This window comes from Anolis sagrei, chromosome 3, assembly GCF_037176765.1.
Source record: "Anolis sagrei isolate rAnoSag1 chromosome 3, rAnoSag1.mat, whole genome shotgun sequence".
Lineage (NCBI taxonomy): Eukaryota > Metazoa > Chordata > Lepidosauria > Squamata > Dactyloidae > Anolis > Anolis sagrei.
In genome coordinates this window covers 253,466,003-253,491,201 of record NC_090023.1, presented here as the reverse complement: position 1 = coordinate 253,491,201, position 25,199 = coordinate 253,466,003, and the positions used below count along the sequence as shown (strand labels likewise).

Here is a 25,199-nt window from a genome sequence, read left to right as displayed (position 1 = left end):
GAAGACACTCAACAACAATCCTAATTAACTTGACTCTCTCATCAGTCAAAAGCAGGCCTACACTTCCCACTGAAAGACTGGTATGTTTATGTTGCTTAAAATTATTCTTCATTTTATATATTGTAATGGTCTTTTCATGTTTTATTTTGGGGGGGGGTTGCACAAATAAGACATATACAGTGTACATAGGAATGCATTCATGTTTTTTTTAATGGTAGTCTGTCCGTCCGTCCCCAACAGACTGAAAGAGTTAAAAAGCTTAAAAAGTTTTAGACACCCCTTCCCTATTCCCTTCCTACCTCCCAAACTAAGAAGGAAAGAAAGTTGTTCCAAGAACTTTGCTCCCCATTTTCTGCTTTCATTTTCTCTCTGACAGACCATTCTGGGACACAAAAATGCCACCTTTCACTTCCTTTTTAAAGCAGCAATCTATACAAGGTAGAGAGTATCTAGCAGCGAAAATGAGATCTGAGAATTAAAAAGCAAAGAAGAGGCAGAGTGAAAGGTGGAAGGCATCTAATGCTGCAATAGAAATTGGAACTATTTGGATGGGAAAAGAATAGATACTCTTTTAAAAGCCTATTTCAGGGGACACACATTTAGTGGACATGTGCCAAGAAACCATAACCAGCTACAGTTCCCTAGCACATGGCCATCATCGCTGCATTTTGAATGACTTCCACTAGAACAGTGATTCTTAAAACTGCTCCACGGAGCTCTAAGGGCTCTGTTATGGCCCTGCAGGGCCCCCTGCTTTTCCCTGCATGTGAAGCTTGCACCCTGGGGAGCCCCACTGCCACCTGCACATGCTGTGGGGCCTTTCCAAAGCATGCAGTCTGGGAAGTGCCCCTCTGGACCCGCACACCTGGGGTAAAGCCTGCGGCCAGCAAACAGGTCTAAATGAGATGAACTGGGTAGCCATCTTTTTGGGAGTGTTTTGATTGTACTTTTCCTGCATGGCAGAATAAAGGGGGTTGGACTGGATGGCCCCTGGGGTCTTCCATTGAAAGACTGTTAAGTTTATGTTGGTTAAAATTGTTCTTCATTTTAAATATTGTATTGTTCTTTCTTTCTTTTTGCACTACAATCAAGAGATGTGCAGTGTGCATAGGAATTTGTTCATGTTTTGTTCAATTAGTTCACACAAACATTCTCCATCCATCTGCCACTGCCCGGACCATCTGTCCACTTTTTGAATGCAATGCAGCCCCTGTGTCAAAAAGTTTCCACGAGAAACTGTTCCTTCAAAAAGGGGTCCACAGTTTTAAAAGTTTTAGAACCCCTGTACTAGAGCTATTCAAGATACAGGGTGACTTGATACAATAGATACACATGTATTAAACGTGGGGAGGACACTTCAGCAATTCTCCTTGAACTCTCTAAAGGTCTATATCAGGTTAGTAGTGTGCCCTATAATCAGTATAGACAGCCATCCAGAGATAATTTGTAAAATTGTTATTTTCATCCATCAACTGAAGCTAACACTGAATAAAAAGATCCTTCCATGATTGGAAACTTCCACTGGACTCCACTGAACCCATATAATTAACTCACTTCTCCCTTTCTCAACAATCTCCAGCAAAGTACAAAAATGTTTATTATGTATGTAAGTAGTACATTTCTTAAAAGATCATTTCAAAAAGTGATGCGATACACACCTGCAGGAGTAGTTCATCAGCTACAGAAAAATAAATTTTACCAATTTACCTGGATTATGGTTGTCAGGATATCTACATAGTTGCTTTCTGTCTGATACAGCTCCTTTGCGACCTGCCACCTTGCTGACTGCTTTGGGAGAAGAGGCGTTGAGTTTTTGGATGGTTTTGCAGATGACTTTGGAGTTTCTGTGAACAATGAAGAAACTATATTCAAAACATACTGCTTGTGTTCAGTGTCAAAAAGCATATTCTGGTTCTACCATTTCCTTCCTACACTACAGGCAGCAATCACTGCCTGCCACATTAGTAACAGTAAGGATTATAACTGGAATATTTTGGAGAAATAGACTTTAAATGTGGTGTCAGAAAATTATCTTTCCAATTTCAAATATATAAAATTGAAACTGTAAATTGTAAAGAGATCAATAAGTAAAAGCAAAGGTTTCCTCTGACATTAAATCTAGTCATGTCCGACTCTGGGGGTTTGTGCTCATCTCCATTTCTAAGCCATAGAGCCGGCGTTGTCCATAGATGCCTCCAAGGTCATGTGGATGGCATGACTGCATGGAGCTCCATTACCTTCCTGCAGAAGCGGTACCTATGGATCTACTCAAACTTACATGTTTTCAAACTGCTACATTGGCTGAAGCTGGGGCTAACAGTGGGAGCTCACCCTGCTCCCCGTATTCAAACCGCCAACCTTTCCGCCAGCAAGTTCAGCAGCTCAGCATTTTAACCTGCTGCACCACCAGGGGCAGCTAAACATTATGTACTGTAATTCGGTTCTATTATAGAATCCCTGTTCATAGCATTTCCAAAATTTCTGATAATTGATCATTATTTCAATATAAACATTCTGCATTGTTTTGAAAAAAATGAGCGATTACCAGAAACTTTGGAAATGCTATGAACAGGGATTCTATAATAAAATCTAATTAATGTTTATTTGTTTTCAATACAGAAATAGCATAAATGAAACTATAGTTCATTAATAATGGTATCCCACTGAGAGAAATGCACTTCTCCTTTAAAGTCTTAATCTTGCCTTCTCCATTTCCTGCCTCTTGCCACCAACTTTTAAACAAGTTTACATACGTTCATTTTCATCAATATAGTACCTACATTTCCTGTGGCAAATATATTTTTTATGAGTCAGGTCTTTTTGATACAAGAACTACATTCCAAGCTAAGTTTTGCATTACATAAAAAGGCATTGCTATGTAAAACATTAAGGATCATCACCTTGTGACATTCTTGGTACATCTCTAACTGGATGATGTCCTGGGAAGGAACAGAGCCTTACAGGGATTTCCTTGCTTTCCACTGGTAAATTAGTGCATTTCTGAAGAGTCATTTGATCTGTTCCATTAACTAGGCTTTCAGATAGATAATCACTAGCTGCCTCGATGGATTGCTGAAGACTTTCTAAAGATGCTATACAATGTTTAGGAATAACATTATCCGGATAAATACAACTGGAACATCGGTGCAATTTCTTCCTCATCCGACTAAGTCTATGGACATGAGAGCTGCCTTTCTGTCTATCATTATGCACGTTTCTCAGTTCTATCTTGTTCCCTGCATTGTTTGAAAAGAAAAAAAACCTATTACTTATGACAGCGACATTATTCAATAGTGGGGGGGGGATTACTGCTGGTATTTTTGCTCCATGTTTGTTAAGATACACAAGGCTGATTTGGCTGTACCTCCATGAGTCACACTTGATTCAGGCGTGTTGGAAATGTCAAGTAAGGATCCTATAGAAAGAGAATGCTCAGCCGATGGCCTTTTCCTTGGTGGGAAGGGGGACATGTCTGTTTCCCTGGTGAGCTGGGCAAGGGTCTCCCTCAAGCGGCGCCTCTTGCGATTGCTATTTGGAGTATTCAGAGACAGTTGCGAGACCGATGTTTTCAATTCGGAACTGTCTGGCTGTAAGAAAATAATAATAATATTAATAATAATAATTCTTTATTTATAGACTGCCCTATCTCCCTGAAGGAATTCAGAGTGGTTTCCAACACATAAGGCAAATATTCAATGCCAGGGAAAAGACATCAACAAATTACATCAAAACAATACACATCTATGGACAGAACAATTACGATAAACTTACTATTGAATAGAAATCAACCAAAACTTAAAACTAAACAACCCTAACAAACATAATCATAATAGGGTTGCTGTTAAGTTTTTCAGGCTGTATGGCCATGTTCCAGAAGCATTCTCTCCTGACGTTTTGCCTGCATCTATGGCAGGCACCCTCAAAGGTTGTGAGGTCTTCACAACCTCTGAGGATGCTTGCCATAAATGCAGACAAAACGTCAGGAAAGAATGCTTCTGGAACATGGCAATACAGCCCAAACAACTTATAGCAACCCAGTGATTCCGGCCATGAAAACCTTCGACAATACATCATAATAATAAAAAACGTAATCACATAATATGGATTTAAGTAGGATAAAATATACCACAAGTAGAGTATGAATACAAATATTCGGTTTGCTAACTTTACTCATATTCTATAGCTAAGGACTATGCAAAATTGTATGATAGAGTTACTTCTAAAATGATTGGTTTCACTGTAAGCTTGCATATCGAAACAATGATGCTATTTTACATTGAGAAAATACACGTTAAAGAAGCGATCCAACTCAATTATACAACAAAAAAGGCACAACACTCAAAATATTCTGATTGCAATTTGCAAGTTTCCATCAGCAGCAGCTTACCTTTTCAAATAAGTACATAGATTCTCCAGCTCTGGCATCCATCTGAATGCTTCCCCAAAACCACTAGAGGGAGAAAAAGCATTTCCAGTCATTCATTCAAGCCCAAGCAAGAACTATTCTATAACAGCAAACAATTAAAAACATGAATCTGAACTAAAAAAAACCTTATAGAAATCAGGGCAAGAGTTTAAGAATCCAGGATGTTTTGCTAAAACTCACCTCCTGCTTTACAACATAAAGGTTTTGAGATGGTTCAAATGGAAGGTCTTTCACTGTGTTTTCTTCAACTATAAGATGAGTGCACTTTTCATCACCAACAGGCAAATGTTGTCCACCTGCAGTGAGAAGACAGGTATAAGTCATCTGTTCCAAATTATACCATTCATTTTAGAACACTGAAGTAATGTTAAGAAAATAGTAGGATTATTTTCTACTTAAACACCTTTTCTCCAGCATTCTGTTAACGAAAACAGAGAAATTCTTATAATTGGAAACAATGCTAAACAGAGTCTGTTCAAGACATTAGACAGGAAAACACAGACCTAAGGCTTGATAACAGCAGAAACAGGTTTCAGGAGAATAGCAGACAAAATAATCATCTCTAGAAGCTCATATATATTGAGCAAATGTGAGACACAAAGTCTCAAAATGGCAAAATCGTGAACTTTTTACTTGCCTATTCTAGTGGTAGCATTTTGCCCTATGTAAATGTAATTTTGGATTAATGTTGACCTTTCCTAGAGAATTGTAACATTAATAAGGATCTGTGCAGTGCTTCAAGAACTCTAAAGTACTAATAACAATGCTAAGAAGGATTCAAAGTACGGGAAAAAGTTGAAACAAAGAGCATTGGTTTCTGTCAGGTATCTTTAACTTTCTATTTGCTGTTTATTCATTCAGTCACTTCCAATTCTTCGTGCCCTGATGAACCAACCCACGCCAGAGCTCCGTCGGCCATCACCACCCCCAGCTCCTTCAAGGTCAAGCCAGTCATTTCAAGGATACCATCCATCCATCTTGCCCTTGGTCTGCCCCTCTTCCTTTTTCCTTCCATTTTCCCCAGCATCATTACCTTCTCCAAGTTTTCCTGTCTTCTCATGATGTGGCCAAATTACTTCATCTTTCTATATACATTGCAAAACCAGTACTCCTCAGTTTTACATTCAAGAGTGTTAAACAAAAAGTACAGACCAGCACAACTAACGTAACAGCAGATCAAGATTAAAGACTATATCTGTCAAATAACTGTCCTTTGGGGCAAACACTCAGTCATTAAACCTACTTTAGAGTGAAATGAAAGGCAGAAGAAAACTGATGGATACATCCCATGGCTTGTAGACAGTCCATTAAATAAATCACCAATTGCTCTAACATATTTAATAATACAGGTTGAGCATCCCTTATCCAAAATGCTGAGGATCAGAGGTATTTTGGATTTGGGAAGGGGGGGGGGGGGCTTGAACATTTGCATATGCGTAATGAGATATCTTGGTGATAAGACCCAGTCTTTGTGCATAAATGTTTGTGTACACTGAACCATCAAAAAACTAATGTGTCGCTATCTCAGCCACTCATGTGGACAATTCACTATCTCAAAACAAAGGTGTCATTATTTCTGCCACTCATGTGGACTTTAACAGCTTGAATAATGGACTATGGATTTTGGAAAATGATTATGGATATGAAATCATGATTCGCCATTTTAAATTGTTTTAATCTGTTTGATTGATTGATATGTATTTTAATTGTTTATATGTTTAGATTGTTTTATATTTCGATGAGATGTATTTTATTGTTTATCTGTGCTTTAAATTTTTGGCGGATTTGTAAGTCACCTTGAGTCCCCTCTGGGGTCGAGAAAGATGAGGTAGAAATGAAGTAAATAAAGAAATAAGGAGAGTGAATGCTTCTGGAACATGGCCATACAGCCCGGAAAACTCACAGCAACCCAATAAATAAATAAATTGTGGAGCATTTGGGGATAAGGGACACTCAACCTGTACACATAATAAAATTACTAGAAAAGCTGCCATGGAAATCAGGGAGAAGCCTTACTTTTGAAAGGCTCAGAAAACAGATCTGTGCCATCAGTTTTGTTATTTCTGCAATGGGCCTCCACAACATACATATAAAAGTATCTACATCAGCGATGCAGTTTTTGGACAAGGACAAGAATGAAGGAATTAAAGCATTAAAGCATCTATAGAGTTCATTTTTACCCTGCATTTCTGTCATTTCTTCCATATTCTTCTTCTCATCATCAGAGAATCCAAGAAAACTTAACCTGCAGTCCTGAAATGGGGGGACTTTAAATTCCTTCCTGAATTCCTCAGCAGCAGCACAGAAGTCGCTGAAATGGGAGAAGAGGTTTCAACACAATAGCATGAGATTTTACTAGCGGGTAAGGGCCATGTTTACTACCCTGCCATGACAGATCTGGGGAAGAACCAAAAATACAAACATCCTCTACACAAATTTATACATACGTATCATTTCTTTTCTCCCAAGACTTATAGATCCACTCTGCTTTCATGATTGGGGTGCCAAGACTCACGGCGACCTGAAACCCAAGAAAGAAACAAATCCAATTCAAAATATTCCTTTATACTTCAGAAACTAAAAAACACAAAATTTGTGTTTTTCCCAGACAATATACTCGATAACTGTAAGATACACTATCTCATAGCATTACCACCAAGGAAATAGTATAATTTGGTTTAGTAGAAGACAAAATCCATGCTGTATACCTTAAAAATTAGAATGTGAGTGTCTGAGGGATTTGTTTTGTTTGATATGGGAAAGATGTCGCTTTGCTACATGGCTCTTTAAATGTATTTTGCATAAGAGCCAGCATGTGGTGGAGGCTCCTTCTTTGGAGGCTTTTAAACAGAGGCTAGATGGCCATCTGCCAGGGGTGCTTTGAATGCAGTTTTCCTGTTTCTTGGGTTGGACTGGATGGCCCATGACGACTCTTCCAACTCCATGATTCTATAATTCTATGCAGTTTAACATGATTTTCATTAAGAGTTTTCTTTGAGGTTCTGTTCTACGTGGTTCCTTATTTTTGTTAATATTACTGGCTACTTGGCTATTTGCTTAGATAAATTCGGTTTTTTAAAAAAAAGAGGACAGGAAGGATATAAAACATTCAATAAATAAACTGACATAAAACTCAATGACCCACTTACCAAGATTCAAACCAACAGAACAAAGCAGGGCAACTCTCTTATTTACAGAAATATTGTAAATGAGACACTCCTGGCAATGTAAACACTCTGAAACATATTTAATGTTACCACAACAAGCATGAGGCTTTCCCATTCCCGCTTCTTCCTCTCTGAATGCTGAGATTAGAAACATCTCATTACACATATAGGCTATATGAGCAAGAGTTTGGGATTATGTTCCTAGGCTGCACGAAGGCTTTTTTACTTGCAAATCAAGGTTTTAGTTGTTGTAGCAATCTCTTAGTATGCATTGTTCCTCAGAAATTATGGATCAAAACAACTTGACTTCTTTGATTTAAGTAGCTGAATGGATGAAGGGGAAATTTAAATTGAATTGTCTATCACTCATTTGCATTTATCTCTCCATTCACCACAGCATTATAGCCCTGGATAAATTCATCATGTATTTGAAATGATCCTGACAAGACTAGAAGGGAAGAGACACTTTGTCCATTTGAAAAGAACTACAATGTTAGAGAGTTTGAAAAGTTAAACTGCTGAGATGCTGAACTTGCTGGCCAAAAGATTGGCGGTTTGCATCTGGAAAGCGGGGTGAGCTCCTGTTGTTAGGCCCAGCTTCTACCAACCTAGCAGTTCAAAAAGGTAACAGCGCTCCATGCAGTCATGCTGGCCACATGACCTTGGAATCATCTACGGACAATGCTGGCTCTTCGGCTTAGAAATGGAGATGAGCACTGCCCCCCAGAGTTGGACACAAGTAGACTTAATATTGGGAAAACCTTTACCTTTACCTTATGTAAAATAGAACCAGCTGGCATCTACAAGAAGGGCAAGAACAGAATCATCTGAAATCATGAAAAGCCACTGCCAATTTAATATCAACCACACGGGGCTATGTATGATTTCTAAATATTGAATTTTACAGTTTGTATTAAATGTGTGTGTTTTATATGCTTTTTAAACTATATTATGCATTTAATTTGTTCGCACCTCAATCCGCAGGAAACGTATTAACTTCAATATAAGCCAAGGGTGGGAAATGCAGAAGCTACTGATAAATTTCAAATTAAAAATAGATACCTATAAAATTACATTAATTGAGGCATCAGTAGGTTAAATGTTTTTAATATTTACATAAAACTGCAGTTTAAGATAAGACTATCCAACTCGGATTAAAGAATTATTCTAACCTTCTTCAATGTAAATGTGCTTACCTATCCTTCCAATAATAATACAGAGTAAAATAATAAATGTAATAAAATAACAGAAAATAATAATGGAAATGTAGTAACAGTAATAATACAGTAAAATAATAAATGTAATCATAATAGAGTAAAAATATAAATCTAACAATAATAATATAGTAAAATAATAAATGTAATAATAATAATAATAATAATAATAATAGAGTAAATAATAAGTAACTTTGACTTAAGTATAAGTTGAGGGGGACTTATATACATGAGTATATACGGTAGATATTATGCAGGGTTGTTTTTTTGAATATATATATATATATATATATATATATATATATATATATATATATACACCTCATGTCCCATATCCATCTATATATAATCAGTCAATGACCAAAACAACAGATACTGGCTGATGCTGAATTTATGAATTTATAAATTCAGCATCAAGCCAAGAACAGAACCAACTTGGTGTATCCCACATACCCAGGTAAGGTTTCTCTTCCCATTTGTTTTTTGATGAGTTATAACAAGGTCATCCATTGATTTTAAGCCCATGTTACACAATGTTGACATTTACTTTCACATACAGTACACGTAGTCCTTTAAATTGTACGTTCTAGTATGTACAAAAAGAAAGATCAAACCCAGTGTCAATTTCACATACTCTGAATTTGTCTCCTTGTGTTGAATTAGCCACTAGATGAGTAACCTTTGAACAAAAATCCCGACGAATAATGCCTCCCATATGATGTGCCAAAGTCACCAGTTTAACCTATGAACAAAGTTAGAATACAGTCAATTTCTTATTTACTGTGTAAAAAGACTATTGTCAAGATAGAGCTAACATGTATCCATAATGCAAAGTAATTTTATTTCCTCTCCAAAGAAAAGTTCTTCAAGCCACTTTACTATGCACCATCCTGAACCCTAAGTGCTGGGCATTTCGAATATTATTACCAACTTCTATTCACCACAATTGAGTCAAGATTTTCTCCACATCAGAATCCAAAGTTTGCATATATGACCTTATTTACATTTTAGTTTCGCAAAAACATTTTGACAGTTGGGCATGCCACTGAGCCTCATCTGAAGATCTTCTAGTAAGCTTAAAAACTGACTACAGATTTGAAGCCAGATCCCGTTAGCTCAGTGTTTCTCAACCTTCCTAATGCTGCGACCCCCCATAACATTATTTTTGTTAATACTTCATAACTGTAATTTTGTTACTGTTATGAATCATCATGTAAATATCTGATATGCAGAATGTATTTTCATTCACTGGACCAAATTTGGCACAAATATCCAATATGCCCAAATTTGAATACTGGTGGGGTTGCGGGGCAGGGATTGATGAGTTGTGGTTGCTGGGATTTATAGTTCACCTACAATCAAACTCCCATGACCAATAGAAAATACTGGGAGGATTTGGTGGGCATTGACCTTGAGTTTTGGAAATGTAGTTCACCTACATCCAGAGAGCACCCTGGTCTTAAACAATGACAGATCTGTACCAAAATTGGCATGAATACTCAATATGCCCAAATGTGAACACTGGTAGAGTTTGGGAGTTGTAGTTGCTGCGATTTATAGTTCGCTTACATCAAAGCATCCTGAACCCCACCAATGAAAGAATTGGGCCAAACTTCCCAAACAAAACCTCCATGCCTTGAAGGGACTCGCTGGCGTGAGCTCCCTCCAACCTCACATGCTGTCCCTCACCCGCACATGCGCACCACACTCTCCCCTCCCCACTTGGGAGTCTCCTGTTTCCAAAAGGAAGAGAAGGGCAGACGGAGAGATCTTCAGCCTTCTCTGCCAAAGGGGTTCCTAAGACCATCAGAAATATATATTTTCTGATGGTCTTTGGAGACCTCTCTGAAACCTCCTCACAACCCCCCAGGGGTCCCGACCCCCAGGTTAAGAAACACTGCCCTAGCTTATGATCAACATGAAATTCATTATTTGATAATGAACTATTCTCTCCTGTGTAGAGTGGAAGAACCTGCTGAATGTATATAGAAGAAACTTCAACAGTTAAGGCCTCACTCGCAGATCTGTGATCAGTACTAAACTTAAAGCAGCAAGTAAACTGCTCTATACTCAGTCCCACAACTTCTCAATAGCTACTCTCAGATGTGTAGAAGGCAGACTTACCAATTCTTCTTTCTTCCTGAAGCCTGTGAAGCACAACACAAGATCCATCATACTTCCACAGTAAAGTGGACGACATGAAAAAGGCAGAGGCTAAAACAGAATTAGATAAATCAGTTATCTGTTTCTCAAGGATTTGACAGTTACATGTTGCTGATAAACAAAAAAAAAATGATATCTTTTAAAAAAATGATATCTTTAAAAAAATTAATATGGCATAAGTTTACGAGGACCAGAGCGGCCAAAGAATACTTATGCCATAATAAATGTATTGGTCTTTAAAGCATGACAGAACTACTGTATTGGTAATTATTAAAGAAAATTTCTGTTAACAGTTAAACAAGTATTAATAGAAAACATACTCCAATAGGACTGATTCTACTATTCATGAAACCACAATGCAGAGTTATTTATAACCATAACAATATGGGAGTCACTTCCAATCTGTTTTAGTTAAAATCTAACTATTTTAATAAAGAATTACAGCAACAAATTGTGATGGTTAAGTACAATCCCCACCGTCAAAGACAGGATGCCTCCTATTATCAGTTGCTGGGAATACGAGCAGAAAAGAGCTATTGCACTCATATACTGCTCCAGGACTTCCCAGTAGGAAGCTTTAAATAGTTATCTAGTTTTGTACATGAGGATGTAAGAGTGAAATAGTAACCAAGTAAATCTATATTGCCTGTTGTTCAAGATTTTATTGTGGGCTACAACTTATTTTACTGGCGATTTTAGTGAAGTTTTATTTTTCCTGTTTATTTGCAAGCTACTTCAGAAGTGCTCTGAGTCAGAAATCAGAGCAAGAATTCAACACAGAACAGTTCGGGAAAACCCATTAATTGGATTCAAATACTCAAATAATACAATTCAAAACAGAAGCTCATCATTTCAAAGTTTCTTACCCTGTATTCTTACCTCGCCTTTTCTAGCACACTGCAGTACTATTGGAGGCCCAAGGATTCGGCACTCTGCCTTGTACAACGTATTGAAAACAGAGTCTTGAAAGTCTGCTACCACAAAAACCGTCTCAAACTCCAGTGAATCAGAGTCCTGGTACTCGTCCACTGCGTCCGTCCTTATGTAGGGCACTTTAATTTCCTTGAAGTGTTTACAAGAAACCAAATTTTATTTATACATAAAGTTTCATACCAGAGTGCCCCAACACATTGCTCCCCTCAATTTTACAACAGGATTATTCTTTTTTTAAAATAAGTAAAAATAACTATGAGAAAACAAATTATTGTATATACGCGTGTATAAGCCGAGTACTTCAGCCTTTTTTAAGACTGAAAAAGCTCCCCTTGGTTTATACTCCAATCAAAGTTATTTATTATTTTACTCTGTTATTATTATTTTTATTACAATTATTATTTTACTCTATTTATTATTATTATTATTATTATTATTACATTTACATTATTTTACTCTATTATTATTACTTTTTTGGATTTATTCTTTTGATCTATTATTATATTTATTATTTTATCTATTATTATTACATTTATTCTTTTACTGTATTATTAATATTATTATTACATTGCCATTATTTTACTCTATTGTTATTACTTTTTTGCATTTATTCTTTTGCTCTATTATTATTACATTTATTCTTTTTCTCTATTATTATTACATTTATTATTTTACTGTATTATTAATATTATTATTACATTGCCATTATTTTACTCTATTGTTATTACTTTTTTGCATTTATTCTTTTGCTCTATTATTATTACATTTATTATTCTCTATTATTAATATTATTATTACATTGCCATTATTTTACTCTATTATTATTGGAAGGACACGTAATCACATTTACATTGAAGGAGGTTAGAATAAAGGTTTAATCAGAGTTGGACAGTCTTATCTTAAATGACAGTTTTATGTAAATATTAAAAAAACATTTAACCTATTGATGTCTCAATGCAATTTTATTGGTATCTTTATTTTGAAATTTACCAGTAGCTGCTGCATTTCCTATGAGTCAATATGTGTTCCCATTTTTTTGTGATAAAATTAGATGTCTCGGCTTATATTCGGGTCGGCTTATACTCTGGTATATACAGTATATATATATAAAAAAAACCTGACAGAAGAAAACCATTCAACTGGAAGCTAGTTCAACAGAAACATGACTGCTTTTTTCAAGACAAAGAATACAAGTTATAATAGAAGCAATTTGAATTCTACTTTTTAGGTGTAATGCTCATAACTCTAGTAATCATAGATATGCCTGAACATATTCGTTGGAGAATAATTTGGCAGAGTAGTATGAACACTGAAACTGAACACTGAAAAGGGTCTTAAGACATTCAGGTTCAAGTCCCCACTCTGACATGAAGATCAGTAGTTGACTTTTGGCCATTTACTCTTCCTCAGCCTGATCTGATTCATGATTTGTTGTGATGATAAAGGGCAGAAGAGGAAGGTTGAATTCATTGGATGAAAAGTGGAACATAAAGGTAACTATTGTATGGCCAAAATATCCACATGGTATCCGTTTCCAGACTTTGTGGGGAAACGGATACCTAGAGAACATCAGATGGGGACAGATGAAACCACAGATACAGAGGTCATATCGCAATGAATGAATAATAAACTCAGAACCAGAATAGACATCTGAAGAGTTTCAAAGCTAGTGTAAGTTTCAGTTTAGCTAGCTTCACTGTGCACCATTTGCTGCACCTGTGTCATTAATTTCATCTTTTTACCATGTTGCAATAGCAGTGATTTCCCCCAGTCAGCCTCAAATGCAACATGCTGCATGCAGACTCATATACACACAGTTGCCCCAACATACCATTTGTATAATACTTTTTATTACTTTTTCTTCCGATTTACCAGAACTAATTTCTTTTATCTTTATCACTGGAACTTCCATTATCTTAACAGTCTGCAGAAGAGGAAAACTTTAGCATGAGAATGAGAATATTATCCCAAATTCCAATTGCAACAAGATTTCAACACCATTGACTCATATACACACACACACACACATCCACGTACCTCTAAAGCTTTCAGAAGTTCTTCACAATTTGCAGCTTCCTGAACTAGAACGACTCTGGTTTCAACCTGGGGCATTTCCTCTGCTGGGGATAAGGCAGAGAACTGAGAATATAATCAGCATCCAGACCCAAAACTAATTACAGAGAAGATAAAGCAAGTTATCTGTACACTAGAGGCAAGGGCAGAGAAGAGAGGAAGAGAGAGAAGACAACTGTTCTTCCTAATTACATTTTCTACAAGACAACCCTTTGTATATTTGAAGATGGCTCTGACTTCTCTTGCCAAGACTAAACATATCCATTTCTCTCAATAGGGTCTAGCCTACAGACCTTTTACCATCTTAATTGCCCTCCTCTGGAAATGTTTCACCTTGCCAAAACCCCTGTCAATAATGGCATCCATAACGGGACAATGCATTCCAGGTAAGGTCAGACCAAAACAATAAAGTAGTCCCTTAAACTGGGCATGATATTTCTGTTGACTCATTGGCCTTTTTGTTGTTCTTGTTGTTGTTGCAGTAAATATCTTTCAGCGAAGCCTTCCTGTCACTGGTATTCTCTCACGTTGGTGTAAAAACACTAACAAGGATCTGATAAAACCAGCTTATTCCAAATGAAATCTTAAAGCTCAGCATCATTCCCATCCTTCATACTCCCTGGAAAGTCTGATTATTTTCTGGATTTATTTATTTATTTGCACAAAGTGATTTCCAACATTTTCACAACAAAATTAATTGCCTAGCATACATACACAAAACCTAACATGAAACAATAAAATATAACTCTCGATTAATCTCATTTTTTAGACATTAAAACATGAGGTTAAAAGCATATTAATATAAACATAGAAACATATTAATATAAACATAGAAATCACATAATCCAAAAAATAATAGTCCAAGGCCATTCCAATATCAAATATCAATTGCACATAATCCTTGTTCGTTCCTTGTATTGCTTACTGCCCAAAGGTTTCGTCCCACAGCCATGTCTTTACTTTTTTTCTGAAGGCCAAGGGGGAAGGCGCTGATCTAATTGTGTTGGGGAGGGAATTTCATAGTTGAGGCGCCACCACTGAGAAGGCCCTGTTTCTCATTCCCACCAATTGCACTTGCAAAGGAAGTGGGACCGAGAGCAAGGTCTCCCCGGACGATCTTAACCGAGATGGTTCATAGAGGGAGATACCATCATATGGATGATGTCCGAAGAAAAAAATATACTCTATGTTCCATTTAAGAAAGAACTGGTGGCCACAAGAGGGATTTCCCAATAATGGAAATCCTATAAAAATGTATTGCACTCATTGAATCTATACCTCAGCTATGTTTTTTTCAGCCGTATTGTTTCTATATAGCTTTTAATTGTGTTGTTATTTGTTTTATCTGATGTTTTAATTGGTTAAAGTGTTTTACATGTGTGTTTCAATTGTAATCTTGGACCTGTCTCTTGTAAGCCGCCCCGAGTCCCCTAGAGGATATGGTTGGTGGGGTATAAAAATAAAGTTGTAGTTGTTGTTGTTGTTGTTATTATTATTAATGGAAGCCAGCTTAAGGAATGTATTTATTATATTTATACTGTATTTTTCTCCAATGTCAATAAAATACAGCCATAAAATGTACCTTTAAGTTGTCAAAATATTAAATAAAAACATAAAATAGCAGAAAGAGCCCAGCAACAGTACTAATTAAAAAGTATAGCTTACCTGTCTAAAATCTTTTTTTATATAAGTCAGTCAGTTGGAAGCATGAGTTTTTTTTAAAAAAAGGTACCATAGCAGTATACAGCTCCCATCTCAAATGCCATAACTGAACACTGAACTCAGCTGGATACCCATTTTTATATATAAATAATTGCTTTGACTGTACTTTTCCTGCATGACAGGGGGTTTGACTGAATGGCTCATGTGGTTTCTTCCAACTCTATGATACTATGATTCTCTTGGTGTTTGTTTTTTCTGATTTCCTCTTGGGCACCAGTAGGACTCCAAAAAGCAAGACAGAAATAATTTATATAGAGTACAGGTCTAGTCAGACAGCTTTAATGTTTTTGTTTTTGTCTAGCACCAAAGTATTTTCAAATGATATTGTGCATTAAAATTCTCACATCCTAAAAGACTAGAAGAAAAGTGCAACTGATGTTTGATGTTACAATGTTGCAGTGATCAAACATTGCTGTAATATATTCTGTTGCAAATAGTTACTCCCCACATTTGAAAGTAACTACTGTTTTCTCCTTTACCTTCCCCATCAGAAGCAGATCGTGTGAATATGTTGTCCTTTGAGGTTTCGGTACTTCTGGAGTCAAGAATAGAAGAATCTGCCAAGATGCTCTTCCCCGTTTCAGCGATAAGTGTACTATTGTCAGCCATAATTAAAATAATATTTTCCTTCTACAGCTACAAGATAAAATGCAGTTGTGGTTAAAAATGTTAGGTAAGAGATACACAGAATAGTACATTTATCCAAATAGTCTTTAAAACCAGTCACACTGTATGCAAAACTGGCAGTGTAAACCTACATCTATATAATCCAGTTTCTAAATCCAGACTATTTTTTGAACTGGATTATATGTCAGTGTAGACTCATACATTCCAGTTGAAAACAAATTTAGATTCAGAAACCGGATTATATGGCAGTGTAGATCTAGCCTAATTTCAACAGGATTCCATTGCTGAGACTTGCTTCTTAAGGACATTATGAATGCACCTTTATTTTTTTTAATTGCATTCATAACCTTTTGGGAAAACCAGGAATCTTTTGGAAAGGCATGATCTTGTTAGAGATTGTAACCTTTTGTAAAGAATGATCTTCCTGAAAGGAGTTAAACACCTTCTCCCTAGTGGTAAATATCCACTGACATTCATGCAAGGCAATTAGGTTTCTCAGCTGTTAGACTGATATACTTAGATATCTCTTTGAACTGTTAGGAACAAAGAAATGCCAATGCACAAAAACATATATAGCAGAGTTTCATAACGGTTCTCTTCAAATGGTTGGATGATGTGATTGGACAATGTTTTTAACAAGAGAACCTAATGTTCATGTTTTCACTGATTTTGTCATGGTTTTATTACTTGATTGTTTTATTGTACTGAAATTGTATTTTATGGTCTTGGTACCAACTTTAAACCGCCCCAAGTTGCCTGCGGGCTGTGAGGGATGGTATATATATACAGTAAATAAATAAATCGCCCAAAAAACATCTACTCTTCCCTAAAACATCCTGATTTAAATCATGCTCTCAAGAGATCAAAAATAAGTAGACTTCTTTAAAATAACATAGTTGGTTTAATCACAAACTTCATGTATTCAGCATAGAGGTATATTACATATCAATCCAGTTACAGGTAGGAACTGAAGCAATGCCTGTGTGCCGACAATCTAGGGCACCTTTCTTATAATCAATAGTTCAAAATCTAAAGCGTCTCTCTTTTCTGAGAGTCTAATAGTCTGTTATCTAAAGCATTCTGGTTCTAATCACTTTGAAAATCAGGGAGAGATCTGAACAAGTACCAGATCTGATCATATAGTCTGCAGCCCCTCCCACAACATAGTGTTAAGGAAAACTGAATGTCAATCCACACATATATATTACACTAAGCAATCTGAGTTATATACATAACAAATAACTAGTATAGGAGGCCTGTAGAAGGTTGTTATTTCCAACACTTTTATTTACCACATTCATACAATTATGAGCTTTTGCTTTCTCAATAAGATCCCCAGACTTCAAGTGAGAAGGGGGTGGCAAAGGGATTTTGTTTGAGTTTGAACATCTTTGATAGGGGGCTGTTTTATAGATGTATTATTTCTCTGTTTCAAGTGTTCAAACGTTTTACGATGCACTGAGCCAAATCAGCAATGTTCTTAAAAATACTGTTTATACAGAGTCATGGCCTGACGTTTCACCTGCATTTCTGGCAGGCATCCCCTGAGGAAGCCTGCTATAGATGCAGGTGAAACGTCAGAAGAGAATGCTTCTGGAACATGGCCACAGAGTCCGAAAAACTTACAGCAACCCAGTGATTCTGGCCATGGAAGCCTTCGACAAAGCTACGTGTGTGTTTGCTTTTATTCATGCTTAAACCATAGGCCAATCGCATACAAGTAAATAAATATGATGTAAAAGTACAGCAATATAAAACAACACATAAAGGTACAACATAAAATAATTGGCATATAGATCTTGTACACTGAAATTCAATACCATTAAAGTACAATACAACACACTGAATATAAACAATACTAAAAATTTAGATTGGACAAAATTAGATTAGCTGAGAGCATCTCCATAAGAATGCACTACACTATCAGCAATAAATTTGGCCTGAATTTTCATTGCCATCAGGACAAAAAGGGTTTAAGATTTGGAATGTGCTCTTCTGTAAGAACACACATTCCATTATAAAAGACACTCCCCACTTACTGGCACTTACTTAGTGAGAGTAGTGGACTCTCAGACTTCTAGGCCGAGTTATTAGTAAGTTTTATTTTGAACATATTTAGCTTCTGGCCCACTTGCTCCCCTTCCCAGCGTGTGTTCTTTCTTACCTGGCACCTGCTGTTTCTACTCTAGAGTAAGAGGTGCTCAGCTGCAGGCGCACTCCAGGTCTGTCTGCATGCCCCGCCACACTCTCTGAGAATGTGCATGGCCCACCACACACACCCAGCCACACTCTCCAAGAGTGCATGTGTGGCAGGATGTGCAGGTATGCCCCATAGTGTGCCTGCAGCTGAGCTGCAATCACCCTCTTTCCAAGGCAAGGAGGCAAGTTCGGATGCACACAAAAGCAGGCTTTTGTGTCGAGCAGCTTTTCATGTGAGTTCTCATATCGTGCTTCTGAAGAAACAGAAGACACAAAAGAAACGGCAGGAACTAATTTTGCGGACATATCTAGTCCCCAGCACTCTGCCAGGCAGTACAACAACCTTTCTCCAGAGGTCTCCATCTCACAGTGTTCTTTGAACAGGCAAGAAATTCCCTTACAAACAGAAAAAGAATACTGTGCCAACAGGCCTGTAGCGAGGGGGTGGTTTTAGGGGTTCAACCCCCCCCCCCCCGAAATGTTTCAGATTTTTTTTAAAAACCTGGTTTACTCATGAATTTTAACTGGTTAACCAAATCCCCATGCTAAGTCTATGAGATGCAAAAAATCAAGAATCCCTCCAGAACTGTAAGCAGTATCTCAAGCAAATATTGACAATTTATTCACACTGTCATTACTTGCAGCAATAGCCGATGTAGTGAAGCAACCAAGTTGGGTGTGTGTGTGTTGAATGCTCTCATTAAGGAGGCCAGACTTGGTAGAGGTAGTTGACAGGGGTGGAGCTGCAGGCTATGGAAGGTTGCTCTGCCCCCTGCTGTGCTCTTTGCTTCAGCGTGAGCTAGGAGGCAGGTTTCAACCACCCCCCCCCCCCCCAAATTTTCAACCCTCCCAGAAATTTTCAACCCCCCTGCTGAAATTTTCAACCCCCCCCCCCCCGAAATTGTCAACCCTCCCCGAAATTTTTTTCTGGCTACGGCCCTGTGTGCCAACAATAAAGGTTGGAGGAATGTGGTACGGTGCTTTCACTCCTTACCTGTGAGGCCAATTTCAGAAAGCAATAGTGCAGAGATAGCTTGTTAAGCACCATGACATGAGTTCTAAGATCCCACAAAGGATAACCTTATCTCCCATAGCCTTTCACGCTTATGTATGGTCATTGGGTGAAATCATAAAGATCTGTTGTGAGGTGCTATTAATATCACAACAACATTCAGCTCTATTTCTCCTTGTCACCTCAACCAGGCAAGCCACAAAAATACCTGGATCTAGATCCTGAGAACATCACAAAGACTCAATGAATGCATGAATCACCCATTGATTACAGTGGCTAACATGGCTATTTCCCACATCAGCAAATTGCAGGACAAGTGCTGGTACGGAAAGGAATTGCACAAGCTGAGCAAGCCATGTGATTAGTGAAGCCAAGCATTAACATATACAATGTGGAACCCAACTGGGGAGAAAGTGTTTTTCCAACCAATTACTAGGCATGCAAATTAGGCATCATTCACAAGATCACCAGCAAACAATGTGGCAAAGAGGCAGCATCCAAGCTGTGAGTTCAGTGATTCACACGAGGGAATTAAAATGCACTCCCCATCTGAGTAACATAAATTCCATTCATAAGACCCGCCTGAAACATTCCAAATATGTAGGTCATACAGTAGCACACTTTCCAACTAAAAGATACAGTCAAGGATTAAATCACAATTCTAAAAAAACTACATTTGCAACATCACATGCAGACTTGTTTTCCTAGATCTCTTTTCAAATATCATTCTCAATGTCTATGGCATTTCTGTTTTATACAGAAGGAGCCCAACTTCAAATCTTGTTGCAAAGCTGCAGTTTGAACACAGCTTTTCTAATCAGACTCAAACCTGCAATATTGTTCATTAGTGACCATACAGATTCAGAATCACTGAAGTCTATCGTTCCCACTATTGCTCTTTCCGTATCTCATGTCATTGATAACCAATACTGTTAACATAACATATGCTTGGTCAACATCCATTATGTACCACGGAAGGGATTAATAAAATCAACTGTAACAACATAGTTAGCAGGAAATTCAGAATATGCTGGTTGAGTACCTTATTAGGTTTCAACTGAACATTATAACAACAACAATTTATATACTGCTTTATCTCTCCGAGGGGACTCAGAGCGGTAACCAATAACATCATCAATACATACAGAGTAAACAACATAAACATAAAATTAGCAAAACAATATAAGCATAAAAACTCACAATAGCACATAGTTAAAATAATCCTGCCTGTTCAAGGCAATTTAAAAAGGCCGGGCCAAGGCTAGTGCAATTCCTAGTTGTGAATTTGTCTTTTCAGCACCATTCTTGTTGTGAAAGATCAGAAATGATACCTGCTATCTAAAGCACTTCCACACTGCCCATTTTTCCTAGGATGTGATTCCAGATTATCTGTTTATCCCAGGTTATCTGGCAGTGGGGACTAATATATTCCAGTTTAAAGCAGATATTCTAGTATCAGATCCTGGGATAAAGGGCAGTGTGGAAGGGCCCTAAAAAGCAACAGTTCTATTTTAACTGGCTTGATGAAATAACAAGGCACCTGCCAACAGTCCACCAACTTACATGGACTTTTTTAAAAAAGGAGATAATTTCAAAGATACGTCAAGCATGTTATTCACCATGATAACAAAGAAGAGCATCTCTTTCATCTCCACAAACCCTTCCGCAGTTACAGCTCCAACCATCAGGAATTATTGGAGCAGGAACCCAGCAACACCTGCAGGACCACCTGTTCCCCTTTACTTTAAACACAGAGATTTCAAATAAATGCATGTAAGGGCAAGCACAGGAGCATTACAAATAGCATGTCTCTCATCAATGGCCATGTGGCAGAAAATCTTCACATACAGGTTGAGCATCCCTTCCGCAGAAATCACAAATCCTCCAAAATACAAAACCATCCACTTGGATGGCTAAGATTGCGAACTCCTTTGCTTTCTGATGATTCCTTGCACATAAACTTTGATTCATGTGTGAAATTATTTGAAAATAAAAGTAAAGTAAATGTTTCCCTTGACATTAAGTCTAGTCATGTCCAACTCTGGAGGGGCGGGGTCCTCATCTCCACTTCTAAGCCGAAGAGCCGGCTTTGTCCATAGGCGCCTACAAGGTCATGTGGTCAGCATGACTGCATGGAGCTGCGTTACCTTCCTGCCGAAATGGTACCTATTGATCTAGTCATACTTGCATGTTTTCAAACTGCTAGGTTGGCAGAAGCTGGGCCTAACAGCAGGAGCTCACCCTGCTCCCTGGATTTGAACCACCAACCTTGCAGTCAGCAAGTTCAGAAGCTCGGTGGTTTAACCCACTGAAGCGACTTGCACGACAAAAAAAAAAAAAAAACCACCTGGGAAACCAATTTTAAAATACTATGCATTAAATTACTTTTAGGGCATGTGTATAAGGTGGATACAAAACTATTAAAGAAACATGAGTGAATATCTTGCGTCCGATCTGCAAAATTGTGTACAGGCAGGCCCCAAGTTACAAACAAGATAGATTCTGTAGGTTTGTTCTTAAGTTGAATTTATTTCTAAGTCAGAACAAGTAACTCCTGAGCGTAACTCCATATATATGTATGTATGTATGTATGTGTGTATGCTTTGGATAGCATAGGGAAAGGTTAACACCCTTGTGGTGTTTGTTTTGCTGTCTGTGCCCCTGTTCAGAAGATTCCACCTCAATTTCTTTCCCTGTAATAATTGGATTTTGGAAAATGTGGCTTGTTGTAGAAACAAGGAATGACAAGAAAGCTTCATCTGAGCCGCCTTTTCCCCATGATAACTCTTTCAGGAGTGCATTTGCTTTCCTAGGGGTATATTTCATTAATTTCCTGTTGTCTCACCCTCGTCCTTAAGTATGAGTCCTTTGTAAATCAGATGTTTACAACTTATTATTATTATTATTATTATTATTATTATTACTATTGTTTAAAACTTTTATACCCTGGTGTTCTCAACCTCTGGGGAGGGACACAGGCCGGCTAACAACAGAAAAATCCAACTAAATACACAAATACAACTAAAAACATAATGAAATCATAATAAGTTAAACTTGAAGACTGCCTGTATATACAAATATTCCAAAATCAGATTTTACAAAAAAGAACCCACTTCTGGTCTCATTTTGCACAAGGGATACTCAAGCTGTACTTAGAAACAGGATTACAGTATATACTAGGAATTACACTAATTACTTCCATGGAAAAGGCTTCTAAAGTCAGGCATGGCCAACTTGGGCCCTCCAGGTGTTTTGGACTTCAACTCCCACAATTCCTAACAGCCTACCGGCTGTTAGGAATTGTGGGAGTTGAAGTCCAAAACACCTGGAGGGCCCAAGTTGGCCAATACCTGTCTAAATTGGATTACTGGAGCAGGAGAAAAAATGAAAGCTATTACAGAAAGATATGATCCCTAATCTCTCTAATTCTTAGTTTTATTGGGGGGAGTCACTCGAGGACTACAACTCCCATCAAGCCCAGAGTCCACTTTCAGATCTGAAAGCTATTACAGAAAGATATGATCCCTAATATCTCTAATTCCTAGTTTTATTGGGGGGAGTCACTCGAGGACTACAACTCCCATCAAGCCCAGAGTCCAAAAAGCAACGTTACCAAGAGGTGAAAGGGACCTGGAATGTAATCACTGCCTCAAGTGCATCTACACTTTAGAATTAACGCGGCTTGGCACAACTTTAACTGCTAAGGTTATGGAATCCTGGGAGTTACAGTTCTACAGGGTTCTTAGGTTTCTCTGGCAAAGAAATCTGAAGACTCCACAGGGTCATGGTAGTTAAAGTGGGATCAAACTGCATTAACTCATAGAATCATAGAATCAAAGAGTTGGAAGAGACCTCATGGGCCATCCAGTCCAACCCCATTCTGCCAAGAAGCAGGAATATTGCATTCAAATCACCCCTGACAGATGGCCACCCAGCCTCTGTTTAAAAGCTTCCAAAGAAGGAGCCTCCACCACACTCCGCGGCAGAGAGTTCCACTGCTGAACGGTTCTCACAGTCAGGAAGTGCCCCACTTTTGCTCCAGCCCGCCTCCAGCTGCCATAGCCCTCACTAACCACTCTCCACGAGGCCCAGGCCCTTCTCCTTCCCTCCTCCTTCCCGCCTTGGTGGCCTCACCATTCAGTCCGCTAATGCTGAGGCGCCTCTTCCCTGCAAAGCCGCCATTCGAGAGTCACCCGCAGCACGCAATTCAAAAAGCGAGCGTCCGCTCCCTGCCCTTCTCCTATTGGTTGCCCCGACCCACCTGGAAAGGAAAGGGGCGGGGAGATGCAAATATCGCTGCTCGAAATCCAGGCTCTCATTGGTGGATGGTTCCAAGCCTGTTGGGTTGCATATAATGACATCACCTCTTTTCCTCTTTCCTCCCAGGAATCGCTATGGATACCGGCTTGTTTTTCCAAGTTTGGTAGAGAGGAAAGGCGTTTGGCTATTGGTCGACATGGGTCGCCTTCATTCTGTAAACACTTCTCTTGCAATGGTGAATGAAAGCATAAGGACCCGGATGTTGCCTTTCCCTAGCCATCATAGACTCAAAGAGTTGGAAGAGACCTCATGGGCCATCCAGTCCAATCCCTGCCAAGAAGCAGGAATATTGTATTCAGATCACCCCTGACAGATGGCCATCCAGCCTCTGTTTAAAAGCTTCCAAAGAAGGAGCCTCCACCACACTCTGGGGAGAGAGTCCCACTGCTGAATGGCTCTCACAGTCAGGAAGTTCTTCCTCATGTTCAGATGTAGTTTGAAGCCATTGTTTCGCGTCCTAATCTCCAAGGAAGCAGAAAACAAGCTTGCTCCTTCCTCCCTGTGGCTTCCCCTCACATATTTATAAATGGCTATCATATCTCCTCTCAGCCTTCTCTTCTTCAGGCTAAACATGCCGAGCTCCTTAAGCCGCTCCCCATAGGGCTTGTACTCCAGACCCTTGATCATTTTAGTCATAGAATCAAAGAGTTGGAAGAGACCTCATGGGCCATCCAGTCCAACCCCCTGCCAAGAAGCAGGAATATTGCATTCAAATCACCCCTGACAGATGGCCATCCAGCCTCTGCTTAAAAGCTTCCAAGGAAGGAGCCTCCACCACACTCCAGGGCAGAGAGTTCCACTGCTGAACAGCTCTCACAGTCAGGAAGTTCTTCCTCATGTTCAGATGGAATCTCCTTTCTTGTAGTTTGAAGCCATTGTTCCTTGTTCTAATCTCCATGGAAGCAGTAAACAAGCTTCCTCCCTCCTCCCTGTGACTTCCTCTCACATATTTATACATGGCTAGGAGCCCCCGGTGGCGCAGTGGGTTAAAGCACTGAGCTGCTCAGCTTGTTGATCGAAAGGTCGCACGTTCGATTCCGGGGAGCGGCGTGAGCTTCCGCTGTCAGCCCTAGGTTCTGCCAACCTAGCAGTTCAAAAACATGCAAATGTGAGTAGATCACTAGGTACCGCTCTGGCGGGAAGGTAATGGCGCTCCATGCAGTCATGCCGGCCACATGACCTTGGAGGTGTCTACAGACAACGCTGGCTCTTCGGCTTAGAAATGGAGATGAGCACCACACCCCAGAGTCAGACATGACTGGACTTAATGTCAGGGGACTACCTTTACCTTTTATCATATCTCCTCTCGGCCTTCTCTTCTTCAAGCTAAACATGCCCAGTTC

The 25,199-nt window shown here is 38.6% G+C and overlaps 1 protein-coding gene across 8 annotated transcripts in view; it reads right to left on the bottom strand.

Annotated features, from left to right (window-relative positions):
• Positions 1–23,782, bottom strand: part of ECT2 (epithelial cell transforming 2) — a 63,382-nt gene extending 39,600 nt beyond the window's left edge. For 2 of the 8 annotated variants that reach the window (XM_060767513.2, XM_060767509.2), the window contains exons 1-13: positions 23,671–23,782; positions 16,178–16,334; positions 13,941–14,023; positions 13,735–13,827; positions 11,850–12,032; positions 10,932–11,021; positions 9,442–9,549; positions 6,874–6,947; positions 6,607–6,737; positions 4,607–4,722; positions 4,388–4,450; positions 3,365–3,587; positions 1,708–1,844 (exon numbers count right to left, since the gene is read on the bottom strand). In XM_060767513.2, coding sequence (XP_060623496.2) covers positions 1,708–1,844; positions 3,365–3,587; positions 4,388–4,450; positions 4,607–4,722; positions 6,607–6,737; positions 6,874–6,947; positions 9,442–9,549; positions 10,932–11,021; positions 11,850–12,032; positions 13,735–13,827; positions 13,941–14,023; positions 16,178–16,307 — 1,431 coding nt within the window. In that variant the 5' untranslated portion in view covers positions 16,308–16,334; positions 23,671–23,782. The remainder of the gene's footprint in view (positions 1–1,707; positions 1,845–3,364; positions 3,588–4,387; positions 4,451–4,606; positions 4,723–6,606; positions 6,738–6,873; positions 6,948–9,441; positions 9,550–10,931; positions 11,022–11,849; positions 12,033–13,734; positions 13,828–13,940; positions 14,024–16,177; positions 16,335–23,670) is intronic. The other 6 variants (XM_060767515.2, XM_060767510.2, XM_060767517.2 and 3 more) reach the window with 3 other exon arrangements.
• Positions 23,783–25,199: the final 1,417 nt, after the last annotated feature.